A 22,401-nucleotide genomic window follows, 5' to 3' on the forward strand; every position below is an offset into this window, starting at 1 on the left:
TACTACAGCAACAGTGATAAAATTAGCAGACTTAATTTTTATTTTAGAACAGACTTATTTTCCATTTAATAAGTATTTATGAAATATGAACCATGTGCCGGACACTGTGCTGAGTGATGAAAATAAAAAGACAAGAAAAAGCAACAATCTCCATCCTTAAGGAGCTTATGTTATCTTTTGGATTCAGTTATAAAACACTATTATTATTATTTTGGTCCTCCCAGGCTCACTCTCCTAAACTCCAGTGGGGAAAACCCCACCCCCAAAACAAATACCATTATTGGCCACATCCAAAAAAGTATTTCATTCTGCATGTTAGCCTGTCTTCACTTTAATATGAGGTATACAACAAGCATTCTTCATCTTTAGTCTTTTGGAATCATGATTTATCATTATGTTGTTCTTAAATTTTAAGTCTTTCATATTATTGATGTATTATAAATAATTTTCTTGATTCTGCTCTAATATCATTTTTTTTTGTCTGAGGCAGTTGGATCACGCAGCCAGGAAGTGTTAAGTGTCTCAGGCCAGATTTGAATTCAGGTCCTCCTGACTTCAGGGCTGGTGTTCTATCCACTATGCCACCTAGATGCCTCCCAATTTACTCTTTTTTTTTATGATTTTTTTTTAAAATTATAGCTTTTTATTTACAAAATATATGCATGGGTAATTTTTCAGCATTGACAATTACCAAACCTTTTGTTCTAATTTTTCCCCTCCTCCCTGCCCCCCAGATGGCAGGTTGACCAATACATGTTAAATATGCTAGAGTATAAATTAAATACAATATATGTATACATGTCCAAACAGTTGTTTTGCTGCACAAAAAGAATCGGACTTTGAGATAGTGTACAATTAGCCTGTGAAGGAAATAAAAAATGTAGGCGGACAAAATTAGAGGGATTGCGAATTCTATGTAGTGGTTTTTAGTCATGTCCCAGAGTTCTTTTGCTGGGTGTAGCTGGTTCAGTTCATTACTGCTCTATTGGAACTGATTTGGTTCATCTCATTGTTGAAGAGGGCCACCACCATTAGAATTGATCATCATATAGTATTGTTGTTGAAATATATAATGATCTCCTGGTCCTGCTCATTTCACTCAGCATCAGTTCATGTAAGTCTCTCCAGGCCTCTCTGAAATCATCCTGCTGGTCAGTTCTTACAGAACAATAATATTCCATAACATTCATATACCACAACTTATTCAGCCATTCTCCAATTGATGGGCATCCACTCAGTTTCCAGTTTCTGGCCACTACAAAGAGGGCTGACACAAACATTTTTGCACATACGGATCCTTTTCCCTTTAATATTTGGGATATAAGCCCAGTAATAGCACTGCTAGGTCAAAGGGTATGCACAGTTTGATAACTTTTTGAGCATAGTTCCAAACTGCTCTCCAGAATGGCTGGATGTATTCACAATTCCACCAACAATGTCTCATTGTCTCAGTTTTTCCACATCCCCTCCAACATTCCACATTATCTTTCCCTGTCATTCTAGCCAATCTGACAGGTGTATATATGTGTATATATATATATATATATATATATATATATGTTCATTTTTTTGTATTCCATATTTTTCTCCCTCCTTTCCCTCCTCATCTCTCCCCTAGACAGCAAGTAATCCAATATAGGTTAAACATGTGCAGTTCTTTTAAACCTATTTCCACATTTATTATGCTGCAAGAGAAAAAATCTGATCAAAAAGGAAAAAAAAGAAAAAAGAAAAAAAACAAGCAAATAACAATAACAGCAACAAAGGTGAAAATGCCATGGTGTGATTCACATTCAGTCCCTTTAGTTCCTTTCTGGATACAGATGACTCTATCACAAGACTATTGGAATTGCCTTGATTCACCTCATTATTGAAAAGAGCCAAGTCCATCACAGTTGATCATCAAATAGTGTTCTTGTTCCTGTGTACAATGTTCTTTTGGTTCTTTTCACATCATTTAGCTTCAGTTCATATAAGTCTCTCCAGGCCTTTCTGAAATCAGCCTGCTGATCATTTCTTGTTGAACAATTATATTCCATTACATTTATACACCATAACTTATTCAGCCACTTCCCAACTGATGGGCATCCGCTCAGTTTCCAGTCACTACAAAGAGGGCTGCCACAAAATGTTTTTGGACATGTGGGTCCCTTTCCCTTCCTTATGCTCTCTTTGGGATACAGACCCAATAGAAACACTGCTAGATGAAAGGGTATGCCCTGTTTGATAGCCCTTTGGGCATAATTCGGAATTGTTCTTCAGAATGGTTGGATCAGTTTACAACTCCACCAGCAATGTATTGTGTCCCAGTTTTCTCACATCCCCTCCAACATTTATCATTATCTTTTCCCGTCATCTTAGCCAATCTGAGAGGTGTGAAGTGGCACCTCAAAGTTGGCTTAATTTTCATTGCTCTATCCAATTGTGATTTAAAGAATTTTTTCATATGGCTCAAAATGGCTTTAATTTCTTCATCTGAAAATTCTGTTCGTATCTTTTGACCGTTTATCAATTGGAGAATGGCTTGTAGTCTTATAAATTTGAGGCTTGGTTCTATATATTGTAGAAATGAGGCCTTTATCAGAACCCTTGGATATAAATTTTTCCCCCCAATTTTCTTTTTCCCTATGATCTTGACTGCATTGATTTTGTTTGTACAAAACCTTTTTAATATAATCAAAAATCTTCACTTTGCATTTCATAATGTCCTCAAGTTCTTCTTTGGTCATAAATTCCTTTCTTCTCCATAGATTTAAGAGGTTAACTATCCCTTGTTCTCTGAATTTGCTTATGATATCACCCTTTATGTTTAAATCATGAACCCATTTCAACCTTGTTTTGGTATAGAATATTAGGTGTTGGTCAGTGCCTAGTTTCTGCCATGTTTTTTTCCAATTTCCCCAGAAATTTTTGTCAAATAGTGAGTTCTTATCCCAGAAGGTAGAACTGATAAGGTTTAGATTTAGGGAACCAAAATGAGGGTTTCTGGTGGTAAAGTTTAGTGACAGGTTCGGGGTTCAGGGAAGCTCCCCTACAACCCCTTGGGATTCAGCGCAAGGGCAGGGAGTTTTGGGGACTCCCTTCTGGCAGAGCAGAAGTTCTTTGTAAAAGAATTTACAGACCTGAAAACCTAGATTGAGAAAAGGTTTATTATGGAGATTGGAAATAAGTTTAGAAATCCTGACAGGAGAGGCCTAAGTCTGGTTAGGAAATAGATGAGGTTAAAGAGAGGATGGCACTGGAAAAACAGAGACCCTTGGCATAGCATAGCATAGCTGGCATGTTTGGAACCTCTGCAAAGAAAGGGTTTTAGTTTGGCTCTTTTATAATGGGAGCTTTAGCTGAAGGGGGCCAGTGGGTGGAGTCCCAAGTTGAGCTGGAATTTGAATTGAATTCCTTGAGTTTCAGGACTGAGCTGAGATAACAAGGATGAAACTGTTTGTCCCTCTGAGCAGGGTCCCTCACTAAGGCAGAGTTGAAGATTTTCTCCTTTAAGGAATTTTAGAGTTTCAGGGTCCCCTCTTCATTCCCCCCTCAATCCCTTTATTTGGGATAAAGGGGCAAAGATCTCTTCTTCATGTATCAGCTTTGAGCTGGCAAGGGTTGTAGAGATTTTGGGGGATTCCTGCCAGGAGGTGAGGCGTGGGGTCTGGAAATGGCAGTTTGTCCTGATCAGTTGTCCCCAGTCAGCCGTCCCCAGCCAGTGGTCCCATGTTCTCCTGGCTGAAGGGCAGTTGAGAATCCAAAGTTTGAAGCCTAGAGAAAACATCTCAGGAGCAGATTAAAAGGGAGGTGTTGTCCAGGGTTGAGATGGCGACATTCGGGAATGGGGCCTTTATCAGGAAGTTCATCAGGTCCCTTCTGTGGGCTGCTTGTAAGAATGGGGATGGCTGTTTAATAATATCAAATGCCAAAGAAAAGTATAAGAGAAAATGCTAGGAGCAAAAAGTTTAGCCCTTTCACTCCAATTTCCAGGAAAGCTAGTTTCTCCTGGGGTTGGGTCAGGGTGGCAGGGATTAAGGGTGTGGACTCAGAGTCAGGTGAGGCAGAAAGCCTTGATAACTATTAGGTTTAATAAGCCACTGATGTCTATATTAAATAGAGAGTTAATTCCTCACTCTCACCATAAAATCACCAGGATGATTTGGGCAAAGATCCTGAGCCTTCCCTCATACTCCCCCCCCCCCCAACTCCTTATGGGGGAGGGGTGGAAGGGGCCAGAGGGGTGCCGAATAGCAGCGCTGCCTACCCAGCTTAGGCCCCCGAGGTGTTTGGGCTGTCCTGGTGGATAAAAGGGAAACAGGGCCAGACCCCAAATTCCCACCAGAGAGCAGGACCCTGGGGGGGGGGCAGTCCAACCTCTGTGGTGTTCACTATTGTGGTGGAAAGGTGGTTCCTCCAGTGCTCCTCCTGCTAAATTCAGGACAGGGCCTGGGATCTCCTCGGACAATTTCCGTGGCACCTACAGCACGAACTTTTGGGGTTCCCGGGCTAGTTCTGGGAGGGATTTGCATTAACAAGGCACCTCTGCTCTGAGTGTCCTTTCAGGAGGCCGTAGTTGCCCTGAGAAGAAAAGAGCTGAGAGTCTCAGGTTTTAGTTCAGGTGAGAGAGCTAAAAAAAAAAACAAAACCTAAACCAACAGCTGTTTGTAACAGCAGAGTGGGAGAAACATCGAGGGCTCAGAACGGGCTCCTCTAGTTTTGGCCTTAGTATACTGGCCTTGGACCCCTGAAAAAGTTGGGGAAGTGGGTCGCAGTCTCCCATTAGGTTGGGAGGGTCTTCGGCTTTGAAAAAGGCAATTCTGCTGGGCGTGTCGGTTAGCCACTTTTGACTGAGGACAGAAATGTCAGTCCCAGGATTTGAAAGGAAAAAAAAAAAGCACTTTTAGGGTGCACTTTTAAGATGCAAAGAAAGATCCTTTCAAGGGCTCCAGAGAGTTGGTGGGTGGAGGGAGACTTGCCCTTTCAACTAATCTAATCAGAGTTCAAGTTTTGAGCATTAAGAGACAGCCTAAAGATGAGTCTTTCGGGATAGGGAAACAGGTCGCAACCCCCTACCCCCCAGTTCTATAGCTTTTTTCAGTTCTCTATAGATGTCCCTAAGAGAGAGAAAGATATGACAAAAACCTTAAATTTTTGTCAATTCACAGGAGTTTTTGCCATAAATGTCCTTATGGAAACACTCTGCTGAGCGTAGGAGCTCCAGACAGCATCGACCACGTCCCGGGATGTTGAGCTGTCCCACCTTGCTATAGAAAGGGGGGGGGGTGGCTTACTGAAAAAGAAAAACCTCATGAACAGTCACCAAATGGGAACTCAGAAAGGCCAACATCCTTGACTTCTAGGGAAAAAAAGGCTTTAGTGTTCTAATTCAGTAGCTCCTTGCCTGACACTAGACAGTATCCAGATTCTATAGCCCCTTGTCCTTCTCTAGAGAAGGAGAACAACAAAATGCTCCTTGAGCTGTAATGCCAGAGAAACTGAGGCAGAACTGTGGCACAGTAGAGCAAGGGAGAATTTGTCAGGGACCAGCTATAGAACAGAGAAAAGTCTAGAGACACCACAGGAATCCCACAAGGGAATTCTGCAAGCTAAAGAAAAGGCAACAGGAAAGGCCTCTTCTTTTAAAGGTGTTCACTGAATTGAAAGTGGTTAAGGAGTTTTCAAATAGTTTCAGTCTCTCTAACACCTCATTTCCTGCTGCAGTCAGGGAATGAGAAGAGAAAAGAAAGAAAAAAGCTATCTTCACTCTTAACAATTTAATTTGCTTTGATTTGCAATTTTATTCCCAACCATCCTTCCAAAGGTCCTTCTTGAAGCTGCAACCTGGCCAGGGTTAGAGCTTAGAAAAGCAACCTCTAATTGTTGGCAGGGGCATAGAATGCCAATCCAGAAAAAGAGAGAATGTGCTTAAAACAAAAGCGAAAAGTTCCCACCTGTAAAATTGGGTAGGAGAGAGAGAAAGGACATATCCTGCTTCTACAGCTAGCCTGTTTTCCCCATAAGCAGCTAAGGAAATGGCACTTTAAGCCAGTGTCCTGAGACTAGGAAAAGAAAAACCTGAGAGCAGTTTGGAATCCCCTGTGTGGGTAGACATGAGCATGAGCGCACAAAAGCATAAAAGGCTGTGACAGGAGGCACTGCTCTAATGCAGGATAGATAGAAATCAGGGAAACCGAATCCTGTCTTAAAATGTATGGGACAAGCATGCTTCCTGAGGACTGGAAGCTGCTGCTCCTTTAAAAGCCAGGCAAAAAGGTCTGGGAGGGGCGTGGCCTGCTTGTCTAGGTTGGCAGCAAAGTTCTGTGGAGTGGGAGAAGGACTCAAACATGGCTTCTCTTGAAGTTTCTCCCTTTATCTCCCCAGAACAGGTCAAAGAGAGTGCTGGCCTGGGACCCCCGAGAGGGGTCCCCAGAACAGCCATGGGTCTTGGTCTGGGGGGGGGGGTTAAAGAGACACTTCCCGTCTCTCAGAGTTCCTGCCCGAGGGCAGGGCTTTCGGGTGAGATGCAGAGGAACGTCCTTTGTCTCTGGAGGGGATGGACAGAGGGAGTTTCCTCAAGCCAAGTATCTGTTCAAGGAAGGATTTTTAGAGGCAGAGGTGTCAAAACCCAAATTGGTTCTGAGTGTCCAGAGTTTTGGGGTTCCATTTGGTCAAATGATGTCTAGTTTTTTGGGGTTCCTGGTTAGGGAACCAAATGATAAGGTCTAGATTTAGGGAACCAAAATGAGGTTAGGGTTTCTGGTGGTCACGCAGTAATAAGATCTAGTGGCAGGTTCAGGGTTCAGGGAACCAAATGGAGACGTTTGGCTCCCCTGCATCCCCTTGGGATTCAGCAAAAGGTAGGGAGTTTTGGGGACTCCCTTCTGGCGGTGCAGAGGCTCTGTAAAAAAATTTACAGACCTGGAAACCTAGATTGATAAAAGAGGTTTATTATGGGTGTTGGAAGTAAGATTAAAAATCCTGACAGAAAGGTATAAAGTCTGGTTAGGAAATAGGTGAGGATAAAGAGAGGCTGGCACTGGAAAGAGTGCTCCTTGGCATCCCAAGCATGGCATAGCATGGCACATTTGGAACCTCTGCAAAGAGAGGGTTTTAGTTTGGGTCTTTTATAATGGGAGCTTTAGCTGCAGGGGGCCTGTGGGTGGAGTCCCAAATTGGCTCCTGGCTGGGTTTCAGTTTGAGCTGAGATTTGAATTGAATTCATTGAGTTTCAGGACTGAGCCGACCCCACCCAGATAACCAGGCTGAAACTGTCTCTTGGGGTGGGGTTCCTCACTGAGGCAGAGTTGAAGGAGATTTTTTTTTCCTTTAAGGATTTTTAGAGTTTTGGGGTCCCCTCTTCAGAGTCTTTGATTTGTCAAACACAAGATTATTATAATCATTGATTTTGTTTCTTGTGAACCTAACCTATTCTACTGATCTACTCTATTTCTTAGCCAATACCAAATGGTTTTAATGATTACTGTTTATAATAATGTTAGCTGAGACTTATAAGAAATTAGAGAAGCCAAGAGGCAGAGAGTAGAAGGGAAAGAATTTCAAGCATGAGAATATGCATACTCTAAGTAGTTGGAATATCATCTGGGGGCAAGGAGGTCATTGTCATAAGATTATAGTACACATGTTGGGGAGGAAAGTGAAAGAAATTGGAAAACCAGAAAGGGACCAGATTATTCAGAGGTTAAAATCCAAGCTCTTGGAGGTAATAGAAAACCTTTGGAATTCATTGAATGGGAGGAAAAAAGACATGGTCAAAACTGTGCTTTAGCCAGATAAATTTGATAGATGAGTGTAGGATAGACCAAAATGGTGAGAGACATAAAACAGGTTTCTCACAGTAGTCTTGGCATGAAGTTATGAGAACCTGCCTGCACCATGGCGGTCACAATCCCAGAGGAAAGAAGGGAAAACATATAAGAGATGGGGGAAAATAGAATCAGAAGTTCTTGACAGTAAGTAGATTGTAGATTATCTATGCAAGGTCGGGAAGGAAGACTGAAGAATTGAGGTTCAGAGCCTGAACTAAGAAGGTGGTAATACCTTTAACAGAAAAAAGAAAGGCAGCAGTGAGAATTTTGAGGAAAAATAATAGGTTCAGTTTGGGACCTGTTAAGTTTAAAATTTCTAGGGATCATCCACTTCAAGATGTCTAATAGATGGACATGTAAGACTAGAGGTTGAGAATTCTGAGAATCTTCTTCATATAGATGATAATTTAATCTAAAGGAAGCAATGGGATCTCCAAGTGAGATAGTATAGAGGGAGATGAGAAAGAGATCCAGGATGTAGCCTTGAGAGATATTCATTAGCATGGCCTTAGTGAAGACCAAGAAAAGAACACTGAAAAGGAGTGATCTAATGGGTAAGAGGCATACCAGGCAAGAGGTGCATCACAAAGCCTGGAGAAGAGAGTATGAATAAGAGGATGATTAAAAATGAAGCAATCTCCACCCACCAACACCTTTTTGTAAAACTGTATGCCTTTGTATGTTGTAAAACAAGACAAAACAACAAAAAAAGTAGTTTGGTTTTGAAGATTCTTTTTTAACATGTTGTATGACAGTAATAAACATACAAGTTTGATAATGTCACAATTCCCAAAACATTAAGAAAGATGAGGCTTGAGAAAAGGTCATTAAGTTTGATAATTAAGAAATAATGATAATTTTGAAGAGAATAGTTTCATCATGGATTTGAAGGTAGCCTCTTCAAATTTAAAAAGAGATTGAGAGGAAAAAGAAATGTAGGTATTGGTTTAAGATTGGTTAAGGAGTTTTTCTACCAGAGAGACAAGAGACTATACAAAACAATAATTAGCTGGGATGAAGTGAGAGGTCTTCGGAGATGAGAGGGAAAGATATGGGTTTGCTTATAGACAGCATGAAAGCAGTCTGTCTCTCTTTTTCTCTCAAAATATATATTACATAAAATATGTTTATGTTATATGTTTATGCACATATGCATTCATATATAATTCTATATTTTGTGTGAGCAGGAGGGAGAGAGAGAGAGAGAAATTTTAATGATTAGTGAAAGAATGAAGAAGACAGAGGACTAGTTACTGAAGAAAATGAAAAAACTGTAAAGCATATATGAAGAGAGGTTTTCTTTTTTTTTTTCTTTTAGATTTTTTTCAGTTAATAGTTTCCTTTTTTATCTTAGCTCCATTGGATTTATTTGTGCAAAATATATAATCAAAATTTGAACTCTTTCTTTGTATTTGGGGAAAGATGCCAGATGAAGACTGGAGAAGAGACAGCTTTTCAGGAATGATCTCAAAATTTTCAGGGAAATATGAGGCATAGCATGATTCCTGCTTTTAGGCATCTGAAAAATTTTCATCCTAAGTCCTTAGGAATTGTCTTAGATCATTGTATTGCTGAGAATAGCTAAGTTATTCACTGTTGATCATTGCCTAATATTGCTGTTACTGTGTACAATGTTCTCTTGGTTCTGTTCACTTAACTTTGCTTCAGTTCATATAAGTCTCCCCAGACTACTGAAACCATCCTGCTCATCATTTCTTATAGCATTATATTTCCATCACAATCACATACCCCAGCTTGTTCAGTCCCTTTCCTAATTGATGAACATTATCTCAATTTCCAATTCTTTGCCACCACAAAAAAAAGTTGTTATAAATATATTTTTGCACAAATAGATACTTTCCCCCCTTTTTGGGAAGTTTTTGGGATACAAACTTACAAGTAGTATTACTGGATCAAAGGGTAGGCACAGTTTAATATCCCTTTGAGTATAGATCCAAATTGTTCTGTAGATTGGGGATCAGTTCACAGCTTTACCAGAAGTATTTTAGTGTCCTGATTTTCCCACATTTCCTTCAGCATTTGTCATTTTTCTTTTCTGTCATTTTAGTCAATCTGATAGTTGTGAGAGGTGGTACCTTGAGCTGTTTTAATTTTCATTTCTCCTAATAGTGATTTAAAGCATTTTTCATATGATTAGAAATAGCTTTGATTTCTTTGAAAAACTTCCTGTTCTTATCCTATCACTTTGCTTCTTCTGCAAAATGAGGGGTCTATACTTGATGGTCTTTTTTAGGTCGTCCTAATGTGATCCTTTGGTAATTCTTTGAGAATTTGGTGTTTTTAAAAAGTCTGCTCTTTATTGAAGAAAGAAATTCATTATAGGATTTGTTTTTGAGGGGAAAAGTTGGGGAAAAATTAGTTTATATGTATTTGCAGAAAAAAAAATTAGTTTATATCTATTTGCAGATACTTAGTATAAGCTTAAAATATCAATGTTGAGCTCAAGTATATATGTTGAAAATAATTTATGCATGATAGATACCTAAGGAAATTTGAATCACTATGCCAGCTCTTATGTATATTTAGTAATGGGAGGTAGGCATAATAATATAAGTAAAAATACATGAAGATTTCATGTATTTTTACTTTATTATAATTATAATTTCATTCATTAAATTTCAGTCTGCTTGTTAATTTTGAATTGATTTTTCTTTCTGGTAGAAATGTTACTGAGCAAAGAAAAGGGGAAAATGATCAAGCAGTCAAGTAATTAAGTAGTGAAGAAATTAGGTTCATCTAAAAATTGGCTGATCTAAAATTTACTTTATTTTAGCATACATAAGTTGTACTCATATTCTTATATCTTAGGTGAGTCAAGTCCTACTCGGCGAGAAGCAGTGAAGAAACGGACAGCAGAGTATCTAATGCGTGCTGAGCACCTCTCTGGTTTTTATTTAAAACCACACCTTGGTGATGGAGCATCATTGCAGGTACAGCTTTTATCTTTCTAAAGTGGACGAAGTAGAAGTTATAATTTGTTTTGTACATGTTTACTTTATAAAAATCTGTTTTTGATCTGTCTCATATTTATAGCTTGCAAGGGATATTACCAAGTAATCTATGAAATCATGTCTCTTATTTTCTTTGGCAACATGATGAAAACAACTCTATCTTTTTTTAAATTCCTCTTTCTAAGGGAAAGCCATTATATTGAATTTTAATTTAACTTTTTTTTATCTTTTGCCTTTGCCATTCTTCCTGATTTTGTGTTATTTGCAAAGTTAAAAACCAAAATTGATGTATGTGCTTTAAATTCCTTTATCCAAGTCATTTATGACAATAGTTGTAATGCCAGAGAAATTGAGGTAAGACAGAGATTGGTTTTTAATCTTTTTAATGTGGAGAGTTTTAGGCTAGGTAACTGAATGGAACTCATGTTCATAAATCATTTGGCTCAGAGGAACTGAGGCAGGGAACTTTTTTAAAAATAAGGTTTTAGCTAAACAGAGTTTGCAAACAGAATACATAACCTGAGTATACAGTCTAATAGAGAAAACAAAAGCAGTTAAGGGGAATGAGGTAGCTGGGTGAGCTGGCAAGCCATTATTCCAGGAAAGGATCCTAACTTAATCCTGACAGGATAAGGATCGAGATAAGAAGATCTGAGGGCAAGAGACAGGAAGGTGAGGGGCAGTGCTCTAAAGGAGGGGGAAGGAACTATCTCAGCTAGGATTGAGATAAGGCACTTGAAGTTTTTAATGATATATTGATATGTAAAGTGGCCAGAGCATCAAGGCTTTCCTGACTCAATTCTCCCAGTACTAATGGTGAGAAAGAAGGTGGAGAGAGAGAGAGAGAGAGAGAGAAAAGAAAAGAAAAGAAAAGAAAAGAAAAGAAAAGAAAAGAAAAGAAAAGAAAAGAAAAGAAAAGAGAAGAAAAGAGAAGAGAAGAGAAGAGAGAGAGAAAATTATTTTTCTGTCCATCTCTGTACACATTTACTACTGATCCCTAGTTATGCTTCTTATATTACATTTCACTATTATTAATTTAGCTCAGTTTATATTAACAACTCCAGAATTTTTTATTAAGATTTCACCTGCTATTAGTCTGATTTACAAAAGATATTTCACATTTCCCCTGAACTGTAGGATCTAATGGAAACCAAATATAGTGGTAGGGTTGTACTTGATCAAACTACTCCAAGGAGACTAGGACAAAAAAAAATTATTTTGGAATAGTTTTTACAGTGAAAATATTCAATTGTCTTTTAGAAGTAGGGTATCTTAATTATCTGAAAATTGGGGAAGTCGTCTTTAGAGGTGGGAGAATTATTAGTTTTATGTATATAGAAAGTCAACATTTCACAAAGTAGCAGGGCCATAATTATGGAAAAATGTACGAGCAAATCTGAAATAATTTGGCATAAATATTGAATGGGGTCTTTAATTAAGGAAAGAATCAGAACAGAATGAAGGATGTGGTTCAGGAAAGCTTCCCGGAAAAGGTAAGCTTTGAGTCAATCTGGAAAGAGTGAAGAGCATGAATTAAAGGAGAAGAGAAGGGAAAGCTTTCTCAATAAGGAGAAAAATGAAAGGTATTGCAGCAACAACAAATGAAATATATATGGAAAATAGAAGATTAAATTTAAGGTGAGAGAAGAATATTGGGGACAATGAGTTTGAAAAAGTGTAGAAGAGGGATGGTAGCAGAATGAGAGGGCTTGCTATGCTGGAACATGGGGCTTTATAGTAAGATTTTTTTTTGTTTGTTTTTTAGGAAAGAAGTAATAATATGAATTTCCTTTATAGTTATTTGCTTTTCATTATTTGTTGTTTAAATGTTTTTGTCATGTTCAACTCTTTGTGATCCTATTTGGATTTTTTTTTGGCAAAGATACTGGAGTGGTTTTCCATTTCCTTCTCCTGCTCATTTTACAAATGAAATAACTGGAGCAATTGGGATTAAGTGACTTATCCAGGGTCACTCAGCTAGTGTTAAGATGAGTCTTCCTGACTTCAGGTCTAAAACTTTATCCATCTAGTTGCCCTGTATCATTAAACTTTCTGCCTAATGATCTTTTGAAGTTATTCTTTTTTCTTTAGGTTTTATGACTCACATTTATTTTTATAGGTGCACAAGGTTATATCTTGAGGTCTCTCATTTATAAAATGAGTTTATACATTTATTGATTTCTAGTTCTTTCTAACATTATTATTATTTTTTAATTTTTAAAGGAAGTATTGTTTCCTACTAGTTGTATACAAGGTATCAGAATCATAAGTTTGAGGATAAGAAGGAATCTTAGAGAACTCAGCACTTAAAGAACGTGTGATACAAACTCTGTATTTTATGTAGGTGAGATTGTAGCCTCTGTGTATATTCTTTTAAGGTATAATTTTTTAATTGACAAAATTCTATTTTTTCTTTTTCCCAGCCTATTAGAGGAAAAAACAAACAAACCAAATTCTTTGTAACAAAAATGTGTCATTAACCTATCTTTGCAAAAGTAATAACTCATTTTATCCTTTTTTAGTTTGTTAGTTTTTTCATCTCTTTCAGTTTTTATAGTCTTGATCCATTGGTATCACTCATTGCAGAAGACTTTTAGGCTTTGTAAATTGTAGGAGTCCTAGAAAGTGCCACATTTCCTACCCACCAAGAGAATACAAAAAAAAAAAAAAAAAAAAAAAAAAAAAAAGCATAAAGAGTTGCAAGTGTCTTCCCCCTTTTTTTCTATAATAAATGGCCCTGAGAACAGTGAAAAGATCAGGTTTTAGCTAAAAATAAAGGAGTTGTTTGAAGTGAAATCGAAAAGTATTGAAAGAGACAGTTGGTTTTGTTTCATTTGAGGTTGATATTGAATGGACTGAGAAATTTCTAGTGTTCTAGAAAAAAACAGAAATACTTTTTGGAACAAAAATTCAAAATACATAAAGAATGACCGAAAAGGAGTTAAATTTGTGGGTTAAAAATAGGGCACATTGTCTGAGATATAAATAAGCTTTTCTCATGGAATCATGAAATCTGAATGAAAAAATACAATTTATATATGGAATTATATATGTGAATTCCTTTTATGCTTCTTGTTTGTGAATAAACACTGCAGTAATATTTTTATCAGTACCTTTTGTTTTTATTTCTCTTAATTTCTGTTTATAGCTTTCTCTCCATTTTTTAACCACTGAATCTTTTTGTAATAAAGATTAAAAAGAAAAATGAAAATAACCTAACAATTCAGCCAGCTAAGGATCATTTATCTAACAGTGTATTGCTATATTCCCTACTCATAATCCTTGTCCTCCACAATAAAGGGAAGGAAGGAGCATGTATTGGCTCTTCTCTGAGGCCAGACTTGATCTTGAATTACATAGTTTTTATAGCTGAACCTGAGTTCTCTGTCTCTATTTGTCTTTCTATTTCTGTCTCTATCTCTATCTCTGTCTCTTTCTTTTTCTCTTTCTGTCTTCCTCCACTCTTCTCTCTCCCCCCCCCCCCTTCCCATCTATCTTTACACACACACAAATACAGTCTCTCCCTATTAGAATGTGAGTTCCTTGAGATGAGGCACTGTCTTGCCTTTTGTATACCCAGCTCTTAACACAGGGCTTTGCACATAATAACTCTTTAATAAATGCTTATTCATTTTTTGTTCATATTGTTGTAATAAATGACTATTCATTCTTTCTGTGTATGAAGAATATGTTGCTTTTTAAATTTTACTACTGTGGCATTATTTTTGGCTCCAGTTAGGCTGTCTGCCTGTATTTCAGGTTAGATGCTTTCACTTTTTTTCATTAATAAAATAAACATTTTTTTCTTAAGAATAAGTATGTAGTTAAGCAATGATTCCTCCCCCTCCCCCAAAGAAGTTATTGTAGAATTTAAAAATATTAGTTTTGGGTGAAAACAGAGATATTCTGGTCCTCACCTTGTTTTTCTATTATATCTCTTTTTAGATTGTTTTTCTTTAGTCTTTGTGGTATTAACTCACAGAATTTCCTTACACTTTCCATTTGTCCTTAAGATATATTTAAAAGGCAGGGGAGAAATAGGAGTCTTCTGTTTCTTATCAGAGAAACAAAGGATTTTCTGAATCCTGAGGTGTGATTCTGTCAATCCCCCACCTCAGCAAAGTCTCATGGCTCCAAGTTACTTCTAGGATCAAATATAAACTCCTCTGATGGACATTTAAACCTTTTCCCAACTTTATGTCTTCCTGCTTTTCCAGACTTCTTTTACGTTGCTCCCTTACATGGGCTCCACAATGCAGCCATAGTGGCCTGCTTCAAGTTCTGTACAAATGACATTTCATCTTTCATCCTTATGACAGTTCTCCATGATTGGAGTGATTTCTTCCTCATTTTTGTTTTGTGGTTGCTTTCAAACTCAGCTCAAGTGCCACATTCTACATGAAAACTTTCCTAATTTCCCCAGCATTTAGTGCTTTCCTCTCATACTCATCTCATATTCATATTGTTCATGCTAAATGTATACTGATGTGTATTCTTATGTTATGCACACATTTCTAAATATGGGTATTTGCATTTATTAGTGTTTATTGATTGAAAAATTATTGGAATTTGGGTTATTATACCATGTCATAAAATGTTTTATTAATATACAGTTTTGTAAACATTGTAGTTTTTGTAACATAATTAAAAATACAATAGAATTCTATTGTATTTGCTGAGTAGATGACATGGTTGTTTTTTTCTTTTTTAATCTTCATCATTGCTAAGGAAGCTCTTTTGTGGTATGGTGGAAGTAATTCTGAACTGGCAGCCAGGAGACCTGGACTCTAGTACTGACTTTGCTACCAAATTTTAACTTAGGACACATTATTTAAATTCTTTAGGACTTAGGTCCTTATCTTTAAAAATGAGATAATTAAATTAGAGATAAGTTCCCTAAAAATTCTCTAAAATCTCTACAAATTTATGAATCCTTATTCCAATTGAAAAACTATATTCAATATAAGCCCTGTATATAAAAAAATAAGCATATGGTTCTTTATGATAATACTTTTTATCTTCTTTTTGTTGTTGTTGTTCATTTCTCTGGCTTGGAGCTCTGAAAATACAAAAAAGTAAACCCTTTGTGATCAGAAGGTACTATGAACTGTCAATGTTTTGGGTTCCAGCAAATAACTGGTTTGAACTACTTCTCTGTCCTACTCTTCTGTCCTCCCTCCCCACTTCATTTATTAGTTTATTTTTACCATTGATTTTTTTTTTTTTTTAGTTCTAAATTCTCTCCCTCCATCCCATTGGAAGGCAAGCAATATTATACTTATAATACTTGTGAAATCAGGAAGAATATATTTCTGTGTCAACCATGTTGCCAAAAAGCAAAATAAATAAAGTGAACTGAAAACGAATTTAATAAACTACTGACTCCAGTCCATTATTCTTCATATTATTTTTATATTCCTTTTCTTTTTTTTTTTGGAGACTGGGTCTCCCCATCTTGCCCAGACTGAAGCATAGTGACCATTCACAGGCCCAGTCTGATTTTTGATTGCCGTGGAAGTTTTATCCTTTTCCATATCCATCGTGGATCAGTTCTCCCTTTCATATGCAGTCCGGAGGGCTTCTTGCTCTCTGTGTTGGTGTCAGACCTAATAGACTTCAGCCTCAGCTCAGAACTCTCAAGCTCAAGTCAGTAGTCAGTAAACATTTATTAAGTGTTACTGTGTACTCAGCACTGTGCTACGACTGGGGATATAAATAAGAAAGAAAAATACCCCTCAAGGATCTTATAATCTAAGGAGTAAAGACAATACACAAAAAGAAACTGAAAGGGTAGCTAGAGGAGGGTGTTTGTGGAGAACGGTCAATAGGGAATGAAGTTAGCTGTAAAATTCTGAACACGTTCCAAAGGGAGATTTTGGAAGGAGGTTATTGCTTTGCCCACCAGCCCTCCACTCAGTGGGGTAAGGAAACTGAGTCTGCTGAGAGGGTGTTGAGTTTCTAAGCAGAATCAGTCTCTATGATGACTGATCACTTGATTTCAGGTGAAAAGTTTTTCCTGGGGAAGGAATGATGTTCCTAGAGTCAAAACCAAGCTCAAATGATAGACCAGCCTTAGCCTTCCTAGTAGCAATGATTATAGAAATGAACCATCATCCCTGGCTTTGGATTCATCTTTTTAAATAAATTTTCATCATATCACTCCATTCCTTGTTCAGATCTTCCCTAACCTCGTTGACCTATATCCCCTTCTCAAGTTAGGCAGCTCTCTAAAAGCTATGTTCATGTTCCTTATTCATCCAACACAGCTTTTTTGACTTTCTGTATTTCGTCACTTTCTCTCTACCTGTCTAGAGGCATCTAGGTGATGTAATGGACAGAATGCTGGAACTGGGATCAGGAAGGCCTGAGTTTAAATCCTGCCTCAGGCACTTAGTAGCTGTGTCATTCTGGGCAGGGCACTTAAGATCCTATCTGCATCCATTTCTCTTCTGTAAAATGGGGACAATATAGTAATAAATAGCTTTGAGTTCATTCAGGCTCAGTACTCCAACTGCTATACCACATGGCTGCTCTCTCTTCTTAAGGGGGAACTCCAAAAGCTGTGCTTTATTAAGGATATTTATACTAAGCTTCATTAAGAGTCTATCTGTATAAAAGAGGGCATAGGGCATATGTGGAATTTCCTCCCCAAATAGTTGTATTAGTAAAATGTTGTCTACATTTTACCTCTAAATTACTATGGTGATATTTGGGGTAAATAGTGATTGACTATTGGGCCCCGATCCATTTGTTAAAAACTTTCAATATAGCTGCATACTCCAGAGTTGAATTACAGCTTTAGAAACTATATCAACTCATTAATTTTTCTTTTTTAAAATTTTGTTTTCAATGTTATCCTGATTTATTTACTTGCAACTTTTTTTTTTTTCTTTTGCATTAAGGACAAACAGAAACTTCTCCTTTCATCTTTCCTCTCTCTGATTTATGATAAATTTAGTTTCCTTCAGTTTGGCATTTGCTTCAGCAGGCAGCCTTCCTTCAAGTACCACCCTGATTGATGTATAATCTTTGATATCTTCCATTAGCCTCCAGGATCACTAAGTTCAAGGCCCTCTTGGAACCTAAGGAGCCCTGCCGAGGAACTGAAGGCCTTCAGAGTCCTTGGGGTGATTGACAAGGTAATTCTTCAGTGTCTCTTCAAGAGTTCAGTCATAAATCGACTGCATGCTGACATTCTGTCTTTGAAGCTTTGGATCTTAAGGATATGAAACAAAAGGAGAAAATGACTCAAATGCATCTGCACTTTAAAATAACAAAAGCAGAAGAAAAAAGGCTTTTATCTAAGCAATTCATGTAAGGTCATGCAAAATATATTTGAGCTAAAGGAGAAGGTACATGTTTGGTGGCATTCAGAAGAGTAGGACCTTTTAGAAAGTATTGGGTGTTAGAGCAAGGAAAAGATAAACCAGTGCCTTTTGTGCTTTAGGGGTGACTAATGGGGAACAGTGCTTCAGTACTGTTCAACATTAATAGGCATACTCAGCTTGGTAGTCAAAGAGAAATAAATAACTTTCTCTTATTTATTTGGGGATTAGAATGGAAAATTCCCCAGAAATCTAATACCAAGATGGATTTTACTGTTAACATGCTTTCACACTACTAAAGCACATAACTATTGGCATATAGGATATTTTCCAAGTGTAATTAAAGAAACAAATACTATCCTTACAGATTATTTAATCTGTGGTTTTTTTATGTAGTTGATTAAATTGCCATGCAGCAACGCTTAACAAAAGAAAATATTTTATTTAATATTGAGGATACATATTCTTAGTTTCATGAAAGCTTATTTTTCACCATGAGCTAGAAATTATGAAGTATTCTGATACTTAGCAAAACTTATTGAGTGATCCTGACATGGTAAAATAGGTTTATGATGCTATACTGAAACTGAAGATTTTATAGAACGTTGAAGTTAAATGCATAGTGGCTACCAGTGAAGTCTTTCAGAAAAGAGATTATCTGTTATAGAGAAACATTACTGGACAGAACTCATCAAGTAATTTGTTTCAGAATATTTCATTTAGTAGAATACTGAACTGAGATACTTGGGATTAGTAGTGCAATATTCAGTTTTATAAAACCTGAAGACTAAATTTAAAGAAATATTCCAGTTGGAGTACCTCAGGTATGGTAACTCCTAGTGACATTTGATATTTCATCTTATTTCTATTTGTCTAAATAATATTACCTTACATTTGTAGTGTTTTATATTTTTCAGAGCTCTTGAACATATATTTCTCATTGGATCTTCACAACAGCTTTTCATGTGTGGTGGTTGTTATATTGATACCTTATGAGAGGAGAGTGGCTTTGCAATAATAGTAATTTATAGATAGAACTTTTAAAGATTATCAGGGGATTTCCTCTTGACAACTTTGTGAGGTAGTTTGTACAGTTATTATTTTCCCTGTTGTATAGATAAGGAAACTCACATTCAGAGGAATTAAGTGACTTGTCCAGAGTCATATACTAGAAAGTGGTGTAATGAGGACTAGATCTAGATCGTCAATAAGCATTGATTAAATGCCTAATCTGTGCCAGGAACTGTGCTAAGTGCCATAGGGTGCAAAGAAAGGCAAAAGTCAGTCCCTTCCATTGAAGAGCTCACAATCTAAGGAGAAAGACTACATGTAAAAAAAAAATGTACAGAGAACTGTATAAAGGATAATTAGGAGGGGTTGAGAGAAATTTGTTGTAGAAGGTGGGATTTTAGTTAGGAAGCAAGAAGCTTAGATGAGGGAGAGAGAACATGGGGACAGCTGAACAACAAGTGTCCTATTTGAGGAATAACTTAGGAGGCTGGTGTCACTGGGTGGAAGAACAGATTTGGGGGAGGGATGGGTGTCTAAGTAAAATATAAGAAATGTGGAGGATAATGCTAGATTTTGAAGGCTTGTGAACACCAAACAGAGCATTATGTATTTGATTCTGGAGGTGTTAGAGAGGGGTTTATTGAGTATATGTCGGTGGGGATGGTGGTAACATGGTCAGACCTCTATTTAAAGAGAATTATATTGACAGCTGAATAACTGAGGATGGACAGTAGTAGAGAGTAGGGAGAGATATGAGACAGGTAGATCCATTGGCAGGTCATTACAGTAATCCAAGCATGAAGTGATGAGGACTTGCACTGGAAGGGTGGCGGTGTCAGAGGAGAGAAGAGCTGTATTTGAGAAAGATTGTCAAGATGATCTCGATAGAATTTGGCAACAGATTTGATTTGAAGGATGAGAGATAATTAAAAATCTAGGATTACTCCTAAGTTGCAAGCCTGGATGCCAGGTCTTCTTGAAATACTCACAATTCCTTTTTAAAATGAGAAAGGAGGAGAGCTAAGTAGAGAGAATTTTTTCTTGCTGAAATAGTTCTTGTTTCATGTAAATTTGCATTACACAAATTCAGCTCCCCTACAGGCAGCAGGAGCTGAGTAGTCCAGGCTCCATCTAGAGTGCCCTGGCAGCAGCAGAGGCAATCACACAGGTGCCACCCTTTGCCAAGGGTCCTCCATTGTAAATACTGAAGTTACTTCAGCTTCAGGGGCTCCAGGTTCTGTAGCTGCCCTGTGAGGGGAAAGAGAAGTCTCTGAAACAATCTATTTATAATTAAGTAAGTGAGAATTGGATGTATAGAAATATACTATATTATGTTATGAGATTATAGGTATTTATACATATACATATATACATGTGTGTATGAGAGAATATATAGGGACATCATATTTGCATATAGTATATCATTTTAATATAAATTCTGTGTATTTTCTCCGGTAGTCATCCATGTATACAACATAATCTTTTATATTGTGTATGCTCATATGCACACATATGGCTTCATGTGAGAGAATAGATGATGCACACACAATACATTATACACATAGCATATCATAGACTTGACAGATGTTTAATATTCTCTCATGTGAGATCACATGCACATGACGTCATACATGTAAACATACACATGATATATTCACACCACCAATACCCACATGAGAGCAACCTATAGTGTGAATCACGTATAACATATAGGCTACATTATTACCTATATTTCCAAGTGTGATGTAGATGATATGGTTAGATTAGGGAGTTTGGAGGTCCCCATCTTATTCTGACAGTCTGTTTATGCAATTCAGGAGAACTGAGCATTATAGCTTCAGGAATAGAATACGTAAACTAATGTATTGTCTGATCTTTTTTTTTTTACCTTTGCAGTGTCCTAGCGCATAGTAGGTACTTCTTAGATACTTTTAAATGAGTGACACTATCTTTCTCCTCTATGGCCCTTTGTTTCTGCTCCTGCAGCCACCACCTTAAGCACAGGCCCTTATCATCCCTCACCTAGACTACAAGCAGGAGCTTTCTGGTTGGTCTTCCTTCCTCTAGTCTCTCCCCTTCCAGTGTAGCTTCCATTCAGCTGCCAAAGTGATTCTGACCATGTTACTTTTCTATTCCAATTGGTTCCTTTTGCATCCAGGATCAAAAATAAAATACTCTTATGTATTATATATACCTTTCATGACTTTGCCTCTTCTGTCTTTCCCATCTTCTTCTATCCTGCTTCCTTCCTTGTACTTTGTGATCCAGCTGCACTGACTGACTTGATATAGCCAAACATTGTGCATTTGTCCTAGCTGATCCCCATGCCTGGAGTATGCAGAGGCAGCTGTGTGATGTAACAGATAGATCATTGGGCCTGGAGGCAGGAAGATCTGAGATCATGTGCAGTCTCTGACACTTAAATAAGCTGTACAACTTGTGGGAACCTGGGCAAGTCGCTTACTATCTGCCTGCCTCAGTTTTTTCAACTATAAAGTGGGATAATAATAGCATCAGCTTCTCAGAGTTATTGTGAAAATTACATGAAAGAGTAATTATAACATAATTAGCACAGTGCCAGGCACATAGTAAACCCTTATAGATAATTATTTCTTTCTTCCTTCCCCTCCTTTCTTCCTTCCTTTACCAATATTCTTGGCATTTTTCTGATCATATTATGTTAGAATAAATATTCATTTTTCTGAGCCATTTTCAATTACTAGTAGAGTTAAAGCTATATTAGGATATCTAATTTTAATTGCTTTTTTTTTTTGCAACTGACTTTATACTTAGTTCAGTATTTTGCAATTTTTCTAGGTAACCAAGACATTTTTATTACTCGTGTATCCAAAGGGAGATCTGGCCATGTTTTTTATCTAGTATTCCTTTCTGCCTCTCATAATTATTATAGTCAGATATCTAGTTTGTACAGTGGGGAAATCCCACTAGTGCTTAAACCCTTTGATTGACTAGGGCAGGGGTGGGGAAGCTTTTTCCTGCCAAAGGTCATTTGGATATTTATAACATCATTTGCAGCCCATATGAAATTCTCAACTTACAGAATTCAAGCAGTGGGAGGTTGTTGTACCTAGCTTTCAGCTCATCATAGCCTGAAGTTGCCTTTGCAACTGATTTCACTGTCCTTATGCAGCCCACAGGCTGGTCGTCACATCTGGAATAGGACCTAGAACAAGAAATTAATTCAACAGATTTACCAGGGCTGCCCTACTAAGGATTTTTTATTAGCTGGATTATTAAGTGAGTAAAGCTCAATATTTAGAA

General features: G+C 37.3%; 1 protein-coding gene across 2 annotated transcripts in view; it reads left to right on the forward strand.

The window, feature by feature from the left end:
* Nucleotides 1–22,401, forward strand: part of RPS6KC1 (ribosomal protein S6 kinase C1) — a 208,648-nt gene that overhangs the window by 100,908 nt on the left and 85,339 nt on the right. For both annotated transcript variants that reach the window (XM_074309136.1, XM_074309138.1), the window contains exons 8-9: nt 10,641–10,762; nt 17,830–17,922. In XM_074309136.1, coding sequence (XP_074165237.1) covers nt 10,641–10,762; nt 17,830–17,922 — 215 coding nt within the window. The remainder of the gene's footprint in view (nt 1–10,640; nt 10,763–17,829; nt 17,923–22,401) is intronic.

The sequence above is a fragment of the Sminthopsis crassicaudata genome, chromosome 4 (genome assembly GCF_048593235.1).
Source record: "Sminthopsis crassicaudata isolate SCR6 chromosome 4, ASM4859323v1, whole genome shotgun sequence".
Classification (NCBI taxonomy): domain Eukaryota; kingdom Metazoa; phylum Chordata; class Mammalia; order Dasyuromorphia; family Dasyuridae; genus Sminthopsis; species Sminthopsis crassicaudata.